The following is a 19,091-nucleotide window of genomic DNA, read 5'->3' as shown; positions in this document are numbered from 1 at the left end:
AAAAAATGAATAATTCAAAACAACTCATAAGTTCTACATTCTATTGTCCCTTTATAACGCAGGCAGAAGATAGCAGTGCGCTCCCAATAGAGCTGAATTTGCACAAGTTACACCTCTGAAAATGCCAGATGGTCTATGGTCTACTTTTGAGAGCTGTCACATATGTAAAGATTTGAAAAAAGAAAGACAGCTGAATGAGAGCAGTGGATCATTAAAGGGAGAGTGAGGGTCCCTAGGCATCACTTGTGTTTTAAGAAGCATTGTGTCGTTCCCATATTAGTGTGCTGCTTTTTTTTTTTTTTTAAAGCCATACACAACTTTTACACAATGAGGATAAGAAATCTGTTTAAAGCCAAGGAGTTGGGGTTTAATCAGTGAGATGTTTTTGTTCTTTATATGAGAATAAAACCCTGTTTCCGACTTGGTTTCACTTATAATTTTACCATAAGATTCAAGTCACACCCATGAAAAATTAGCAGTGAAGTTAAAATAAATGTTAAGATAGCTAATCTATCTAGGGTTTATCCAGTTTTAATTTGACTTACACACTGCATGTATCTGAACAAATCATAAAACTACGAAATTGTGTTAATGTTAAAAATCTGGCATAAAAAGATAATACTCGGTTGTTACCTGACCGTAATACAAACTATAGGAAAAATAATTAGGTGACAGTGAAACAAAAACGAATGTACTATCATTTATCTGCCAGCAGAAATAGATATCATTTTGAAGACTGAAATGTAGATAAATCATTAAGGATATGTTTGAATACCACGCCAGCCATACCCGGTAATTTGCAAATAGTCAATTTTGATAGTAGAAAAAGGTCAGATCTGTCAGTTTGAGAATTTGGTGGCAAGACATAGTTGTCTTTTACCACCTTTATTTTTATTTCTTGAGAATGTTTAACTATGACATGGTAATTTTAAATTTTTCTTGGATTATGGACTATGACAGGACATTTTTGATTGATAAGAAGGCTACTTAGCATGGGTCAGTTGGACATTTCAATTTAAGCAAGCTCTCAGATTGCTTGAAATATTCTTTTCAGAGAAAAAGTGGGCCAAAACATTCCATTTATTTGGCGAGATTACTGGTAAATGCTCCGAAAAGAGCACCAAATGAGGTTTAACTGTCTTCTTTGGCATCCCTTTAAATACATATGCATAACTATCCATGTTCAATAGCAGTCATTAGGATGTCATTCTAGTTGATACAAGAAGCTAGGGGAGCAGCAGATTAATCTCTAGATCAAATGATTGCACACCCATAAGAAATAGATCTCCTCTTGCAGATGCCTTGAACAATTTTGTTATAAGAAGGTCACATAGAGCTGCTGAACAGAGAAGTAACTTTTTTTTTTTTTCATCAAGAGTAAGGAGAAAACCAAAATATTTTGATATATTTTCACACCATTACTTTGTGGTTTTCCCAAATATTTAATTTTTGGATAATCATTCTCCTGTATCGCTGAAGAACCAAAAAACTGTACTGTATGAGGAGCTCGTAAGTTTCATAAATCAGGTATTAATGGTAACAAGATTTGGTAGGAAGGATGCTTTTGTTTGTTAAATAAAGAAATGAATGTCTTTAAAATTGAAATAGGCACAATCATGAGTAGAATGTTTTGATATGTTAAAGATATTTTTCTTCAAGAGACATAGGATATGTGAACAAAAATGGAAGTAAACAATGTGCTAAAGACCTACTCAAATGCAAACTATCTTCTTTGTCAAAAATATATACCGTTTTGGCTAATCCCCAGATCACAGATAATTAGGTCCTTTTAGACATTGTCAGTGCCATGTATAATTCTTAAGCTTTGCATGCAGTACTTTTTCTAAATTGAGTTCTTAGTATTCAGATTTAATTTACATTTCCTAACTGCTCATAATCATAAATGGAAAAAAAAAAGACTAATTAAAATAGCAGGTTTTGGTTTTGAAATTACAGGAAATTGTAAAATAGTAAAATTTTGGCAACGAATGGAATAGTTTTTGTTCTTTCTGTTGTTTTTGCTGCAGCACTGTGATTGATAGCTTTGCTTAGGGGCTACTCAATCAATGTAAATGTTGATTTTAATAACCTCATTACTTAACCAGTATAAACAAATAACATTTGGGAGAGAGAGGCGTCAGGGCTCTTCAGCTGCAAAAACTCGAATTCACTGTAGGTAATTTAAATAGAAAAAAAAACTTACTAGTGATGTAGTTTTGGAACATTGGTGAGGTTTAGTGGGGTGGGGTACAGAGCCAATGGCCCAGAAAGAATTCTTGAGACCTCTGTGGTGCAAAAAGGTGATTTTATTAAAGCACAGGGACAGGACCTGAGGGCAGAAAGAGCTGCCACACGGGGTGGGGCTGGGCGTTTGTTGTGAGGATTATCTGGTTACAAACTCGGGAGTTGGGGGTAGGGAAAAAGGGAGGTCTTCAAAAGAACCTTCATATGCTAACGAGGGCCTACAAAATACTGGAGGCCTTGCATTGTCAAGTTAAGGTGATTTTCCCCTCCAGTAAGGCATTAATATTAAGACAGTTGAGAGCTTCCTAGAGGGATGGGGACACCCAGGAGTGGGGGCAGTGGGTGGAAATGTTGCAGGGTGTCAGCTTGGGCTTTGTCCTCAGCTTGCCTTCTGCTGCCTCCTCATTAGCACACGGACCCTCCCAGGAGTTCCAGAGCCAAAATCATTCCCATCCATTCAGTGGGGCTTCTCTGTTGACAGCCCCACTGCTGTGCCATCAGCCCATGGTCCGCTAGGGAGTGAATATCAGACACTGCACCCCACTGCCAAGACCAACAAACGCCTTCTGTATCATTTGTGCTGAGAGTTCCACCTTCCTGGTGTGGCTGGGGTCTTGCAATGGCCACTGCTGGTCTGTAAGTCATCCTTGTGCTTGGTGGGGCTTAGGTCACATATCTGCCCCTTAACTGCAGAAGAGCAGAGGAATGGGATAGAGGTATTGACCAGAAAATCTGTGAGGGTGTTCAGAAGTTCCAGGCAGCACAAATGATGAATAGTCATGTTGCAGAACCCGGACTGCATCCTGGTGGAAGAACCAAGCGGCACTTGGAGACTCTGGAGGATGGGAGGTTTATTTAACACCGGCGGGCTCAGAGGAGGTTGTTCTCCAAAGATCTGAGCCCTGAGCACAAGCAGGGAGGGGGATTTATACCCTTCCCCTTCTCCATATTTGGTACTTTTGGTGCGTGCCGGAATCGGAGTAGGAAAGAAGAACCTGGAAGGGCTTTGAGACGGGACTGGAATTCCCTTGCTGGTTTGGTCCGCCATCTTAGAGTACAGTTTTTCCCTATCAGTCATCCTGCTTCTTTAGGAGTCACTGTCCAAAGAATCAAATTTGTCCTTCCATAGTATCATGGTGGTAAGTCTCATATTCTTTTTAAAGATTTTATTTATGAGAGCGAGCATGCATGCTAGAGAGCTGGGATCGTGGCGTGAGCTTGAAGCCAAGAGTCCCATGCTTAACCAACGGTGCCACCCAGGCACCTCTCATATTTTTTCTTCAATCTGAAGTGTTTTGCTTTTCATATATAGGCATTTAATGCATCTTTAATTTATCTCTATAAGGTATATATGCACTTAGATGTGCAAACACATACATGTTTGGAGTGCTCTCTTCTTTTTCTGCTGGTTATTTGTGCTGGACCCATAACACATGGCTTTAGTTGCTGGGGTTTCTTAAGAAGACTGTGTAGTAAGTCAGGTGCTGTAACCCGCTTTTACTTTCTTAAAATTGCTTTAGCGATTCTTGCTTATTTTTCCTTATAAATTTTTGGATCAGATTCTCAAGTTCCATGTAAAAGTCTGTTGGAAATTTTTTGGGAATTACACTGAACAAATAAATTGGGGGGGGATGAATATTTACTCTACACTTAGTAGGATTTTCTTTTATGTCCTTCAGTATTGTTCTGTGATATTTTGCCAAGAATTTCCCCCATTTTTTTCCCTAGCTTAATTCTTAGAAACCTAATGGGAGCTTTGGGAGAGGCTTTTCCCTTTACTTTATTTTTACTTTTTTGATATTGTAAAGGGTTCATTTTTTTCTTGTATATTAGCTGCTTGGTTACTGTTGGCGTAGAGGAAATTTATTGATTTTAATGTGGTTGATCTTGTGTATATCTTCTTAAATTCTTAGTGTTTCAGGGTTTGTAGTCTCCTAAAATTTCCCCTAGAACATTCAAATTAGGGATGCATCTCAAAAATATTTTTTCCAGACCGGTTATTTTTTTTTCATGTTATATTGCTTTCACCAGTGCCTCCAGTGTAATGTCGAATAAGATGGATGAAGCTGAGCCACTTTTTCTTGGTCCTGACCTAAATGGGAGCATTTCTTAAGTGCTGACATTTAATTTTGGCAGATGTGTTTTGTCAGATTCTACTTCCAACGTTTCATAAATGGTTTATTTTTTATACCAAATTAAAAAACAAATATAGGGAATGTTTTCTCCAGGATTCAAAATGAGATAGAAACAGTGCCTGGCTGGCTCAGTTAGAAAAACATGTAACTCCTGATCTTGGGGTCATGAGTTGGAGCCCCACACTGGGTGTAGAGATTACTTCAATAAAACCTTAAAAAAAAATTAAAGTAAAATGAAATTTAAAAGAAAACTATTTCTTTCTATATTGTCTAGCTATGATACTTGGATTCATTGCTTTTTTCCTTTTTTCTCAAAAGATAATTAAATATTTTATCCCAGTATCAGGGTTATTGAGATAATATTGCCATGTTTCTAGCACCAAAAGAGGGACCTGGTACAGAGAAAAACAAACACTTGCTGTCTAATGAGTGTATAATAACTTTTTCAAATTTCCAACTTAAATTTTCTTTATTTTAATTATTTATATTAACATATAATGTATTATTTGCCCCAGGGGCACAGGTCTGTGAATCCCAACTTAAATTTTCTTAAAAAACAAAGCAGTCTTTCCCACTATTTTCATATGCCTTGTATAAAGTCACTTTTGATGACCCTGCCCCACTAACCTTTTTTACTAATTATGTTTCCTCAATGTCCATGTTTATTAGTATTTTTCCTTTTTTTTTCCTTTTTCCTCTCCATTTTGTAGAACCGTGGGTAAAGCCCGGAGCCGGGGGGCGGGGGGGCGGTTCCTGAATATATTTTGATGATTTTCAAATATTTCTTTTTTAACCGGACCAACATTTCCTGTTGTTTAGCCCAACCCCAGCGCTTGCCTCAGCTTCCAACGTGCTCACAGGAACCAACTGAGGAAGAAACCAGCAAGATAAAGAACGGCCACACAAGTCTGAGCAATGGAAATGGAATTCACCATGGGGCCAAACATGTATCTGCAGAGAATCGAAGACTTTCAGCACCTGTTTCTCACAAAATGCATAGAAAAATTCAGTCCAGCTTGTCTGTAAACAGCGATATCAGTAAGAAGAGTAAAGTAAATGCTGTCTTCTCCCAAAAGACAGGCTCTTCACCTGAAGGTAAGTTGGAGATATATGCTTATTTTATTTGACCGGATGAAAATCATATTCACCAATAACTACTTGATCAAGCAAACATGAACCAAGACTCCTGCTCATATTTCAGGCAAACTGGAATTTTGGTAAAATGCAACCACTCCAAAGGGAAACACAGGCTAGGAAAGGAAGTGCCAGCAGCTGACATCCTGCTTTAAAGATTATTGTCTTCTAGAGTGAGGAGTCATTACTTTAAATAGAACTGATATACTTACTGTTTTTCATACCATGTTTAAAAATATGAAGGCAACATACTGGTGGTGGATGCATGTGTTTTTTCGGTCTCTGGTTCATTTTATTATTCTGTGGTTCAGAGAGATTACCTGCTTGTATGTTCATCTTGCAAATGAGTTCTTTTCTTTTCTTTTCTTTTCTTTTCTTTTCTTTTCTTTTCTTTTCTTTTCTTTCAGTGTTCCAAAATGCATTGTTTATGCACCACACCCAGTGCTCCATACAGTATGTGCAAATGAGTTCTTAAATATGCAGCACTAAAATGAGAAAAAGATTTGGTGATTGTCATGTTCTTGCCAGAGAGTGGGGCCATGCTAGTATCTTCCAGCCATCAGGGCTTCCACAACCAACCCCCTACCATTCCCCACTCACTCTGCTCTGGCCTTTAGCGCCTCCCATGGAGGTACAGGGGTATTCTCTGACCTCTCAGGAGCTAATTATTATGTCTTCAGTTCTGTTCCATCCTGCCCTTGGCCAGGTCAAAGGCTAAATACTATGAACCTGAGGAAGGTTTTCTCTATTATGACCCAAACCTATCTGATGACAGTGGGTTTATAACCCACAGACTTCTTTTATAAAACTAGTTTGCTATATTATATATGGATATTTTGTAAAAAGAATAGTCTCCCTACCATGTATAAGGTCCCAGATTTCTGCCAGCCTATCCGTGTTCCTCTCTTTTTCCTCTTTCCTCTCCTTTAGCAGTTCTTGAGATCCAAAAACTCAAATCTGTTTTCTAAATATAGATGTAGATGTATCTTTCCTCCTGCTGGTTGGGGTATATCTGATTTTTCTCTTATTCCCCTTACCTTTCAATTTTAATTACCATGAAATCTTAAGTAAGGCAAATTCTGTCGATGCTTCTGTGAAGTTGGCCATGCTTATTCATAGAGATAAATTGAGTTGTAAATAGGAAATTGTATCGAGAGTTACCAGTAGTGAGTGGGAGAAAGGATATTACATTTTGGCTACAGGTGTCGCAAACTCAACTGAGGTAAAGTGTTGGGTTGATCAGATGATATGATAATAAATGGTCTGCATAGTTCTAGGTCAGTGACACTACTTTCCAAACTAATTAGATTGAAAGGGACATGATTGACACTTTAAAATGAGTTTGACATGTAAGCTGTATGGTCATCTCTGAAGCAGAGAGAGGCTGTTAACTAAACTGGCTCTCCAAGGAGTTGGGAAGGCAATGCAATTTTCTTTAGAGTATCTTTGCTTCTAGGTGATTGGGTGAAATAATTGAAATCTACTTGTTTTATACATTTGAATTTACTTATTACAGCCTTAACCTCTTATTTGCCATTTAATATTTACTTATTTTAAAGAATGCTCTCTCAGTCCAACCGGAACAGTGCGTATCAATCCAACTTGAAATAGCTTGTGGAATTTTTAGAAAATTTTTCATTATTTTCTTATTTTTAATACCACATCTGAAGTTATTTCTGATGGAAGAAGGCAGCTTCTTCTTCTTCTTTTTTTTTTTTTTTTTAAGATTATTATTTATTTGAGAGTGTGTGAGTGGGGGGAGGGGCGGAGGGAGAAGGGAGCGTCTTAAGCAGACTCCACGCCCAGCACAGAGCCTGACATGGGGACGCAATCCCACGACCCCAAGATCATGGCCTGAGCTGAAATCAGGAGTCAGACGTTTAACCAACAGAGCCACCCAGATGCCTCAGGAATACAGCTAAGTAACCTACAAAGGAACAGGAGAATCAATAGTGTTGAAGAGAATTCTACTCTTCCCCCTGCTCTTGATCACGAAATGTTTTCCAGACTGGAGTGGGGGTACGAGTCCTATGAAACACAAATGAAGGGGTCTAAATATATTGTAGAGTGTCCTATCCAGAACTTGGCCGGGAGGCCATAGAACTTAGCCGGTTCTGTGTTCCTGGTGTGGGGATTGCTCAAATCCAGATGAAAATTTCCTTGTCCCAGTTCATGTATATTCTCCAAATTAGGTGTCCTCATGTTTTTTGATGCTATTTAAAGTTGAGCACTGACTTTCAGTTTTGAAGCTATGTTTCTTCTCTGGTAAATGTGCTGTAGCGAAACAAAAAAGGACAGAGCAGGCAGATAGCAAGTGAAAGGACCAACATTGTGAGTGTGACCACCAGCTCGCTGGGCAACTCGGGTTTCTCTGGGGCTGCTTTCTCTAGAAATTGGTTTGGAGGAGAAATCTTCCAAGTTAGTTTGGGTTCCAAGATTCTGTGATGCTGTTCTCCCAGCAGGACTGCTCCATTGCAGGGCAAGTTTCTTGCTCAACAGAATATGGGATTCCAGGCTGAGCAGAAATATAATACTTGCTGAATGGGGGCAAGGGCAGGGATGGATTTGACGCACAGGGATGGCATCTGGATTTCAGGAGCTCCATACGTCAGAATGGTAGGTCTTAAACACTCGATTCAGGACACGAATAAAAATGGATAAAAATTATTCAAAAAATGAGGGGCTTAATATAGTTTTCTCAGTTTTGTTTTTCTTTCTGTTTTACATTTTCTTCGATCTTTATTGTCTGTGCCTGTTGCTCTCACAGTAAAATGAGCAAATGAATAGCAGAGTCTTACTCACCATAAACCTCAAATCAGCTAACCACAGTTTGACAATGTGTGTTTTTTCTGGACAAACGTCCCTTGTGGTTATTTTTGGGTTGCACATGAATAATAGCGACAAGCACAGGGGCATTTTTCTGACTCAGATGATGGAATTAGATATTTAACTATTTCATTTTTCTTCAATAAGAGAAGTAGGGACCTCTTTGCTGACAAGTTTGGGAAAACTCTTGAGATGGGGACTCCTCACTGCCACAGAGCTAAAGACTCACCCAGCCTTGGAATAGAGCCCGTGCGTTGGCAAGATCTCATGAGCTCTAACCGTGGGTTAGCTACAGCAGGACTACAAGTAGAAATGCACACCATCGATTCTCTTGCTGAGTTGTGTTGATTGGTCAGTTACTTCCTTCTGTGTTCCTGCTGCACTCATGTGATCTCCTTGCATCCTCCCCATAGCACTGTAAGTCCATCAACTCTATGTGATTTTCTCATTGTAAATGAGGAAACTGAGGCACAGACGGGTCAGGTGAACCCACTGACAGCCGTTGGTATGTGGTAGAAATGAGATTCAACCTCAGACATTCTGACTCCACAGCCTGTGCTCCTAAGCACTGGTATTTTGCCTTCCTAGAGTTCCCTGAGATAAAGGTAATTTCTGGTCATTCCAACACTGCACCGTGTTGACCCGGTTACTTGTGGGTTAGGTAGGGATCTTTATATACATGTGCCTTTCCAACTAAAAGGAATTTGCACACTTTTGCCCTATGCTTGTTTTCCTTTCCCAGAGGCTGGACGCAGATGAATCTGTTTTGTTTTCTGATTTATTGTGGTGCCCAGCACAGTGGCTTCCTGAAGTTGCTGCCAGTTAGTGAGTGAGGCAGTGTTTTATCTCACACACCTTTATCCTACTCTTCCTTCAGGCTGGCCCTGGAAAATAAATGTGTACTCATATTCATGAAAAAATGTCATTTTAAAAAGTGCCTTTTATGCAGTAGAGGGAAAAAAAATACCCATGTTGGAGAACATTGTACTTTTTATTTAAAGGTTATTAAATAGGTAGATTCCTACTTGTTTTGTATAATTAAATATTTTCATACATACTTTAATTTTCTGATTGCATCACCCAGGTGGAGAGTTTTAAGACTAAATGTTTAAGATTATTGACCTTTGCAATAATTATAATATGATTTAGTATCCTATAATATTCAAATTGCCAAGGGTTTTCATTAGGCTCTCAGACACTTTTCATGTCCTAGGAATAGTGAATCCTAACATTTCAGGTGTGCCAATTAGAGCCCTGTATTTTTGTAAAAATTAAGAAGTTTCAACAAAGAGGTTTTTAGAACAGACTGCATGCCTTTTGGATTAAGGTTCCATTGTATATGTACCTCCAGCTCCAGGAGCTCATTGAACAGAAATGTTGACTAAGACCATCTAGAACCTTGTAGATGTGGTAGTACCTAGGATCTTTTTGTTTTGTTTTGTTTTGCTTTTTAAGATTTTATTTCTTTGAGAGCGAGCATAAGCAAGGGGAAGGTTCCAGAGACAGGAGCAGGGAGGCTAGCATGGGGCTGGATCCCAGGGCCCTGGATCCCAGGGCCCTGACCTCACCCGAAGTCAGACGCTTAACTGAGCGAGCCACCCAGGCAGCCCAGATCCATCTCATTTTTTCTCACACGGACGCTCTGTGGCCTACTTTTCTTTTTTGTGGACTACAGATTAGAACACAGATGCTGGGACCAGTCTGCTTGGGTTCAAATATTGGCTTTACCGTTGTCTGATATGTCTTTGGGTAGGCTTTATGCCTCAGTATCTTAACTGTAAAATGGGGAGGTTATTGGTCCCTACTTAATAGAATTGTTGTGAAGTGGAGTCGCTGTCGAATTCCTTGGAGTTAGAATAGCAGTCTGGCCCAGATGGAAGTGTTTGGTAATGACAAGGACAGCAGTGACACTTAAGGAACTCATGGGGGTTAAGAATGTTAACTTCCTTGAGAAGGCAGTGGAGACTCAGTACATCCGGTAGAAGGAGAGACGTTCCAGGCTGAAGGGGTGTTATGATTTACTGTGTTTTTTCCAGAAAACCATCAGCATCTCACTGTTCAAGTGGGAGTAGGAGCAGGGAGACTGGAAATGTGACAGTTGGCAAGTCCACACCACCCCTAGGATGTCCTGTTCCTCTGAAGCTTTCACGCAGCTTCTCAGAAGGACATCATTTTATATCCAGTGTGCATCTCTTTGAAAAAAAGTCTTCTCTCCATAATGCAAAAACTCCATGGTTGTTTTTTTAAAAAAAACAGATCCCTTAATATTTGTTCAACATGGCTACCTAGTAAGCACCCACACAGAGACGGCATTTACCATCCTTTCATGTGTTAGAAATAACTGCAACTTTGGACTTGTTGAGCTGGGATGCTACCAAGCTCTGTGAAGCCTTTGGATAGACCTAAACTCAGTCTTTGATTTTACTGGTTCTCTCTGCTTCCCTCTCTTCTAACTCTTCTGTTGGCTTCCTACCTTTTTAGACTCCGCCTCCTCCCCCTTTTCTGTGTATTTCCCCTTGTTTTCATGGGGAGCAGTAGTTTTTCATGGTCTGTAGGAGAGGGACAGGGCATGGTAATCAGGAGGAGGACAATAGGCCTGCCTTGGAGACAGGCTGGGTGGGGCACACAGCCTTCAAAGGGGATTTAACATAATTACCAGGACAGTTTGAAAAGGGCACAAGGTGCTCAGATAGGTCCTGCTGCCCCCTCCCCCCACCGACTTCCCCTAGCCTCCACTTTCCATCCAGCAGAAGACTCCACGTGTTTGAAAGTATGCCTCTACTGCAATCCTTAGAAGTCTGTGTGTGTGGTTAGTGGCACAGCTAAATGCCCTGTTGCTTCTCCCCGCCACCCAGCCTGGAATGTTCTCATAATTTTCTTCCGCCTGTTTGACCTGTGCACATTTTCTTCAGAACTCAACTTGGGCATCATCTCCTGAGGCCGTTGCGAGCTAATTGCCCCTCTCTGTGTTCCCTGCAGCACCTTCCCCATAGGTGAATGTATCCGCAAGGATACTCAAGTTTATCTGTCTTCCCGCACTAAAACCCAATCTCACTGAAGGCAAAGCTTCTGCCTTCTTCTCATTTCCAGCAGAGCCTAGAATCTGGCTTGTAGTCAGTGTTCAGCCGATGTTGAAGCAAATAAGGAGTATAAATCTGAGAACACAAGTACCTGTTCCTTAACATTTTATAGACATTATAGTTGAAACCTCAGAGTGGCTGAAATCATCAAGGGCGAAAATGTGGAGCCATAGGAGTGCAAATATCTGAGGTCAGAGTGAGGCGAGAAGAAACTCCACTGAGGCAGTACTGGAACTCAGAACTTCTGCCTCTTACCCTCATCGTTTCCTCATCATTCCTTGAGGTTTTCAGTCCACAACATGTTCCCAACTCCTAAAGCCAGAAAGAGAGGTAAAGTTCAAATTGAATTGTTCATTTTCAGTTACATAATATTATAAATCTTATATTCATTTTCCCCCCATAAACATGTCAGTTTGGGCTGTAATTATAGAAGTACAAGTATTTTAGTGGACAAATAATGGGATTTTATGATATGACTATAGTGTTATAATCTGAGCTTCCAGAAACAAACTCTCTGTGGCTTTGGCAAAATATGTCCCTGCATTCCTCAAAATACTTAATTTGCTTGGATGATGTTTTGTTTTGTGCTGTTTTCTCAGGCACAGGGCCTTCCATTCCATGTCAAAATGATTGTGTGGGAGAAAGGTTTAGAATTCTGCTTTCCGAGGCAGTATTTGCCAGTCCAGTGGAAAACAGGCTTTTAGTAAGTTTTACTGCTCAACTAACAAACTAAATGGAATAACAGTAATACAATGAGAGGGGTGTGTGAGCCAGGAAGGCCTGATCAAAGTTGACAGTGTCAAAGTATAAATCATTCTGCATATATAAATCATTTTGCTCACTTGAGATATTTAATCAGCTGTGTTTTTTTTTTAATTGAACAAATTATCTATCCAAAGTATTTATAAATGGTAAGTGTGTCTTTAGGGCTAAATGCAAATATTTGAACACACGTCCTTTAGAGTTGAGAAAAATAGGTTAACTCTGTAATTTATGTTCTAGAGTAAATTATTCCCATACCCCTCAGTTTGATGAGGAGCACAGGAAAAATTTATAAAGTCCTGAAATACATATAACTTAACATTTGAAACACTTTAGATTGCTTCTTTAAAAAGAGCTGAACATGGAGCAGGCACCAGGGTGGTTCAGTGGGTTAAAGCCTCTGCCTTTGGCTCAGGTCATGATCCCAGGGTCCTGGGATCGAGCCCTGCATCGGGCTTTCTGCTCCGTGGAGAGCCTGCTTCCTCCTCTCTCTCTGCCTGCCTGCCTCCCTGCATACGTGGGATCTCTGTCTGTCAAATAAAAAATAATTTTAAAAGAATAAAAAATATGAGAGCTGAGCCCTTTGCAGGCCCAGTGAAAGAAGAGAGAGAGGCCATCAGCTAGGTATGCATTTCACCTCCTTTACCTTTGGCTTTTGGGTTTTGTAGACAAGTTGCTTAGACCACTGCTCTAACAATTTAAATGAACTTAGCATTCACTCAGGAGGTGGGTGGGTGGAGAGGAAATTAAACAATGGAGATACAGATAGATTGGCCAGGAAGCTCTGGGGTGTGGGGTGGCAGAATGAAGAGACTGTTCAGAAACCCAGCTTCAGAAGAATAGGCTCAATGGAAAAATTGAATAAATCTTACGACCCTATTAATACACCATCATTTTAATTTTTGCATTCGTAGTGAAAAGTTTCAGTGGTGTTTTTAATAGGTCAGACAGCACTAGGCAGGTACAGCAGCGAGGCTGTTCTGGGATAAATATTTGCAACCCTGTGACTTGTGCGGAGGGTGAGCACCGAGAACCCGAGGTTTTCTTCAGGGTGTCAGGATTAAGTGCTGGGTCCCAGGGTTAAAAGTGAGTAGAGCTGAACAGCAGTCAGACATCCATCCTAATGAGGACTGACCTTAGTTTTCTATTTCAATTAGTTGGGAAAATGAACAGAAATTAGGAAATCATGTGCAGCTCAGTGTAGTTTGAGGATGACCAGAAGTTGAGTTTTAGACATGTTGAATTTCAAATGATAATATACAGTCCAAGAGCATTTGGAAATACATGCTTGGAGCTTGGGAGGAGTTAAAACCAAGTATGCTAACTTATAGTCTCACAGAATACTGGACATTGTGAATTTGGATGAGTTTTCTTAAGAGACTGAAGAGAAAAGATCAGATGGCTGAAAGCTAAGTGATTCAGGGATCACTGGAGGCCAGCCAGTTTGGTGGGCTGGGAATGGGAGTTCAGCTTGTGTGCTTGGGAGGAATCCCATGGAAAGTTCAGACTTCTCTCCATAGGTGATGTCAAATAGAGAAAGTCAGAGTGAGGCCAAGACACTGAGAAGATAACCTACAGGAGAGGTCAGAGGCAAAGATAGGAGGATGATTATCTTGCTGAGGGGAAAAAAAAAGGGAAAGGGTAGTGTCATGGAAAGAATGTTTTAGGAAAAGGCTGCATGGATAATTGACAGGTTCAGCAGGATGAATACTGAAATAATTCTGATGGATTTCATTGTGGACGTCATTGGGTGACCTAATTGAGAGCCATTTCACGGAGCAGCCAGAATGATGTGGGCAGTGGAATGCTGAGGAAACACACTGATAACAATAGTTCTAGAAAGGCTATAGTCCAGAATGGGAGTGTGGGTCCAGGGAGGTTGTTTTGTTTTAAGAGGGGAACGCTTTGAATGTGTTCGCATTTCAGTAGAAAGAATCTAGGAGAGAGGCAAAGTTTGACTATATAAAAAGGTAGTAACATTAACTTCTTGAAGAATTCAGCTCTTGAGTTCAGTTACCAAGCCAGACAACTGAGCGACCCAAGAAGCATTTACTGAATTGTTAACCTAGATGACTCTACTCTGTTGTGTGGTTGGTTAGTCTTAGAAGCCTTTTGAGTAACTTCTGTGGAATGGCTGGGTATGAGGAAATGTGACTTCAAGTGATTAAAAGCCTATCTCAAGCCCTCACTCCTACCTCATTCCAGAAACACTGACTGACATTTGAATGGAAGGCATGGACAGGGTGGGCAGTTAGGATGTTTGGATTCTGTGTTCCAAATTTCTCATTTATTTATTTATTTTTAAATATATTTTATTTATTTATTTGACAGAGGGAGATCACAAGTAGCCAGGCAGAGAGAGCAAGGGGTAGGCAGGCTCCCTGTTGAGCAGAGAGCCTGATGTGGGGCTTGATCCCAGAACCCTGAGATCATGGCCTGAGCCAAAGGCAGAGGCTTTAACCCACTGAGCCACCCAGGCACCCAAATTTCTCACTATATTTTGGACAAGTTGATGGAAATTTAGAATTCAATTTAAATCATAGCTTATATATAAGTATATAAGTAGTATAAATATATAGCATAAGTAAGGAAATACAACATCAACAAGTAAAAAAAGCAGTTAAACAGTTACAAGAAAAGTATAGGAAAGATTAGTAAGGAAACTACCGCATAATCCAGAAAAATAGAAGACAGGTTAATTTTAAAATGTATGTAAAGTAAATTTATCTTTTAATGTGGCCTACTCTTAACTGAATTACTATTGCAGGCAAAAGGTTGAAAAGGTTAGGACCTAACCTGTAATAAATTGGAATATTGATTATGATAGTCTCTTACACAGTGATTCATTTTTCGTTCATGGGCTTCTTTGAGAATCTGACAAAAGTTGTGATTCTTTTCCTCCAGTTTTTAAGAAAGATGGTAATGGAATCCTGTTATCTCTTTTGTTGTTCCCAGAAGTAAAGACATTGGACACCTTCAGACATCTTACTCTAAAATCAAATGTCTCTAAAACATTTGAATAGCGAAGGGAGAGCAGATAATGGGAATGCTGATGAGCCATTGTTAGGGTTTTGAACAGATGAAGGACATGATCTAACTTACCATTTTTAAGCATTACCTGCCTCTGGTGCTGAGAGTCCACTATAGGCCCATGAGGGCTGAAGGTGGAGGCCTGCCTTGTGTCTCCCACAGTAATTCAGATGGCAGATGTCTGGGTTGGACCAGGGCGGCAGTGGTGGAGGTGGTGAGATATTGCACAGACTTTTGAAGGCCAGACTAAGTTACTGAATGCTAAGATTTCAGTCAGTGTGAGAGACAAAGTTAAGGATGACTCCCATGTTTTTGTGGCCTAAGCAGTCTCAAATAATGAGTTCTCATTAACGGAGATGAAAGGTCTACCAGACGAACAGGGTTTCATTGGTGGAGGAAGATAAGGATTTTAATCATGGCCATAGATCTGAGATACCCTTTATTTAAGTAGTGATGCGAAAGGAGGAGTTGAATTCAGAAGAATGGTCTGCAGCCCGAGAGATGTATTTTATGAGCCATCATAGACTCATATAAGGTATAGAATGTTCGGTGGACTGCATCCCCTAGGGCTGGGGTTCTCAGCCCTGGCACCTGGGTATCTGGAGTAAGAGATTCTGGGCAAAAAATATAGGAAGTAAATTATCACTCTCTGGGTTTGCCCCAAGAAATTCTAATTCATCTGGAATGCGGTAGGGGTGGCTAAGTTATCAGTATCCTTTAGAAGCTCCCCCACAGGATTTCAATATGCATGCAGAGTTAAGAACTACTACACAGGATGCAGGAGCCCTGGACTGCTCTTATATAGAGAGGTCAGAAAAGGAAGAGGAACCATTTAAAAAAAAAAAAAAAAAAAAAAAAAAGGATGAGTAACTGGTGATGGAGAAGGCACCATGAAAGAAGGACAGCTTGGAAACCAAATGACCCTTGACATTGTCCTGTGAGGGTCATTGGTGACCTTCATGCTTTTGGTGTTGTGATGGGGACAAAAGTCTGATTGAAGATGGTTCTAAAGAGAATGAAAAGAGAGGAATTAAGGATGGCAAGTCTAGCCTATTCTCGTACAAGGAATTTTACTGAAGGGGAATGTTTTTAGAGATGGGAGATATTGGTTGCCGGTTCCTGATAATGAGCTACTTAAGGTGAGAGAAGGATGTCCTGGAGTAGGAGAGAGGGAGGAGCTCTGTTACAAAGTGCCTTAGGTTGTAGTTAATGATGTATGTATGTATATTACATTCTTCACAGGTTCTATTTATTTATTTGTTTTTTAAAAGATTTCATTTATTTGACAGAGAGAGAGAGAGATCACAAGTAGGCAGCGAGGCAGGCAGAGAGAGAGGGGGAAGCAGGTTCCCTGCTGAGCAGAGACCCCCCCCCCCATGAAGGGCTCGATCCCAGGACCCCGAGATCATGACCTGGGCCAAAGGCAGAGGCTTAACCCACCGAGGCACCCAGGAGCCCCCTTCACAGGTTTTACAGTGTTAAAAGAAAGCAGGCAGGTGCTATAAGGTGATCTTACCAAGTGTCTGCTACGAATAAGCACTGTACTACTGCGGGCCCTATACACTGAGCCGGGTATCTCTCAGGTGACCAGTAGGATGTGGCATGGATTTGGAGTTTTGGAAACCTTCCACTTTAAGAAAATATTTTATCATTTGGAATGATGCTAATTATGATAAAAGTTTCCGTTCGTTTTAGAGGGATTTCAAAGAATTATTTCATAGTTACAATAATAGCCCTAGACACTGCGTAATACTACAATTCTCAAAGGGGGAAGTTTTTGGGAAAAGATACAGAATGTGCAGGATGTTTTGAATCTTCTGACAAAAACTGGCTGATGACTCATGAGTCTCTTGCAATTTGTTAAGTATACAGAGGGAAAATAGAATCAAAGTATTGCTCACTGGATATAATTTTTGTCTTCAAATATCAGAGGTGACAACTCACAGCAAAACTTTATCTCAGATGTTCACGATAAATCAAGACATTTTTATTTCACTTCAGCCTAAAGTTTACTTTAGCTATAGTATTAGCGTTGTAAAAAAAAAAAAAAAAAAAAAAAAAAAAAAATTGTTTCTGAAGGTTTGAAGAATAAAAATATTTAAATAAGCTAATGAACTGAAGATAATACTGATGTGTAATCCATACTTTAGTTTATGTCCAAATGTCCTGTGGTCTCTCCACTGACAATCTGGAAGAAAGAGAAAATTCAAAATGTTAAGTTTAACTGGGTTATATTCTTTTTCCTCTGACTTCAACTAAAACCATTTTTGATGAATACTATATTGTGTATTTTTTGTCTTGGTGTCTTCATAAATTTCCTGGGGTCTTTTTGCCCTATGTTGTATTATGTTCTTTGAATTCTTTCCTTTGTTTGCCTGCACTGTCATCTCGATCTAGTTAAAAAAAAAAAAAAATCTATTGTTTCACTGTCAAAATACACACTAAAATGTTTAAGAATAGAGAGCTGCAGTTTTGGGGGGAAATTAAAAAAAGGTGGTGCCGAAGGAACAGGAACAAAAGGGTGTCCTTCATCTCTAGGAATAGGTCTGTTTTGTCCCTAGAGAAGCTTCTATCTTTGCAGATCTGGCCTGCAAGCCAAGTTTTGTCTCAGTTGAGTTGTTACTCAAAAGTACACCTTCCATAGCTTTCTCCATCTGCCTCTCTTTCTCATCGCCCACCCCCCCAATCTGTCTTTCCCCTCATTTTTCTGTCTTTCTCCCCGACTCAGAAGTTTTGCATGATTTCATTGAAGATTTATTGCTATTTAGAAGAACCCAATTGCTGTGACTTCAAAGTGATGTTTTAATAGTATTTTCTAATAAGTTTATTCTTACCTTGTATATTTGTGAGTTTGGGTACATGGAGATTTTCAGAGCTATTTCTTTTAAGCTGAGACCCACTTTTTTTTTTTTTAAATAATGATTTATTTTTCTAGATTGAATTAAACTCTGGTGATATTTGAGTTGTCTTTCAGGATACATAGTTGCTTCACTGAAGTTACACAGGGACATTTGAGAATGTAATTTTAAAAGATCAATTGAAGTAACATAGAAATATATACAGTTTCTCTTAGAAATGTCTTCACTAATACCAATATATAGTGTTAAACTAGTAGAGTTTTTGAGGACCTTTTGTAATTAATTTGTATAATTCTCAATTAATATAGTATAAAATAGGGTAGAGGAGGAGCTGATAGTACAAATTTGCCTTATTTCTAAAAAAATCTTGCAAGGCATTAATTTTTTCTTATATAGAAGGTTTAAGTTGAATACAGTAGGAAGCTTTTTGAAAGATTCACTTAGGATCCTCCAGTTGAGGGGTTCCTAGTTTTGGGAGAGTCTGTGACTTTCACTTAACTTCTATACTTGAAATCTAGCATTTCCTTCATTTATAAATGGAAGTAATAAACTTCAGTAGCATTAATAGTACCTCTGACTCTGTCACTGATATTTTCATATCCTATTACCATTGTGGCAGAAATCCTGAAATATTGTTTATGCTAATCACTACTGTAAAATTACAGTAGTTATCAGATGACCGCAGAATCTTGTTATTGATGTGCGAGAAAAAACACTTAACAATACTTTTATTCTACTTTTTTTTTTTTTTTAGATTTTATTTATTTATTTGACAGAGAGAGATCACAAGTAGGCAGAGAGGCAGGCAGAGAGAGAAAGAGAGAGAGAGAGAGGAGGAAGCAGGCTCCCTGCCTAGCAGAGAGCCCGATGCGGGACTTGATGCCAGAACCCTGAGATCATGACCTGAGCCGAAGGCAGAGGCTTAACCCACTGAGCCACCCAGGTGCTCCTTTTTATTCTACTTTTAATAACTATTTCAACATAATTGGTTTCCTATGAAATCATTTCTGTTTTATACATTT

General features: G+C 39.6%; 1 protein-coding gene and 1 long non-coding RNA gene across 3 annotated transcripts in view; one reads left to right on the top strand and one right to left on the bottom strand.

Annotated features, from left to right (window-relative positions):
- MDFIC (MyoD family inhibitor domain containing) overlaps positions 1–19,091 on the top strand; it is an 88,951-nt gene that overhangs the window by 48,580 nt on the left and 21,280 nt on the right. For both annotated transcript variants that reach the window (XM_032304202.1, XM_032304203.1), the window contains exon 3: positions 5,199–5,474. In XM_032304202.1, the coding sequence (XP_032160093.1) occupies positions 5,199–5,474 (276 nt within the window). The remainder of the gene's footprint in view (positions 1–5,198; positions 5,475–19,091) is intronic.
- The window catches only part of LOC116568654, a 33,592-nt gene continuing 19,973 nt past the window's right edge, over positions 5,473–19,091 (bottom strand). Inside the window, exons 2-4 of the long non-coding RNA XR_004276717.1 lie at positions 17,357–17,399; positions 11,511–11,731; positions 5,473–5,998 (exon numbers count right to left, since the gene is read on the bottom strand). This is a non-coding gene — a long non-coding RNA (uncharacterized LOC116568654). The remainder of the gene's footprint in view (positions 5,999–11,510; positions 11,732–17,356; positions 17,400–19,091) is intronic.

The sequence above is a fragment of the Mustela erminea genome, chromosome 11 (assembly GCF_009829155.1).
Source record: "Mustela erminea isolate mMusErm1 chromosome 11, mMusErm1.Pri, whole genome shotgun sequence".
Taxonomy (NCBI): Eukaryota; Metazoa; Chordata; class Mammalia; order Carnivora; family Mustelidae; genus Mustela; species Mustela erminea.
Note: the sequence above shows the minus strand (reverse complement) of the source record. Positions and strands in the feature narration are given on the sequence as shown.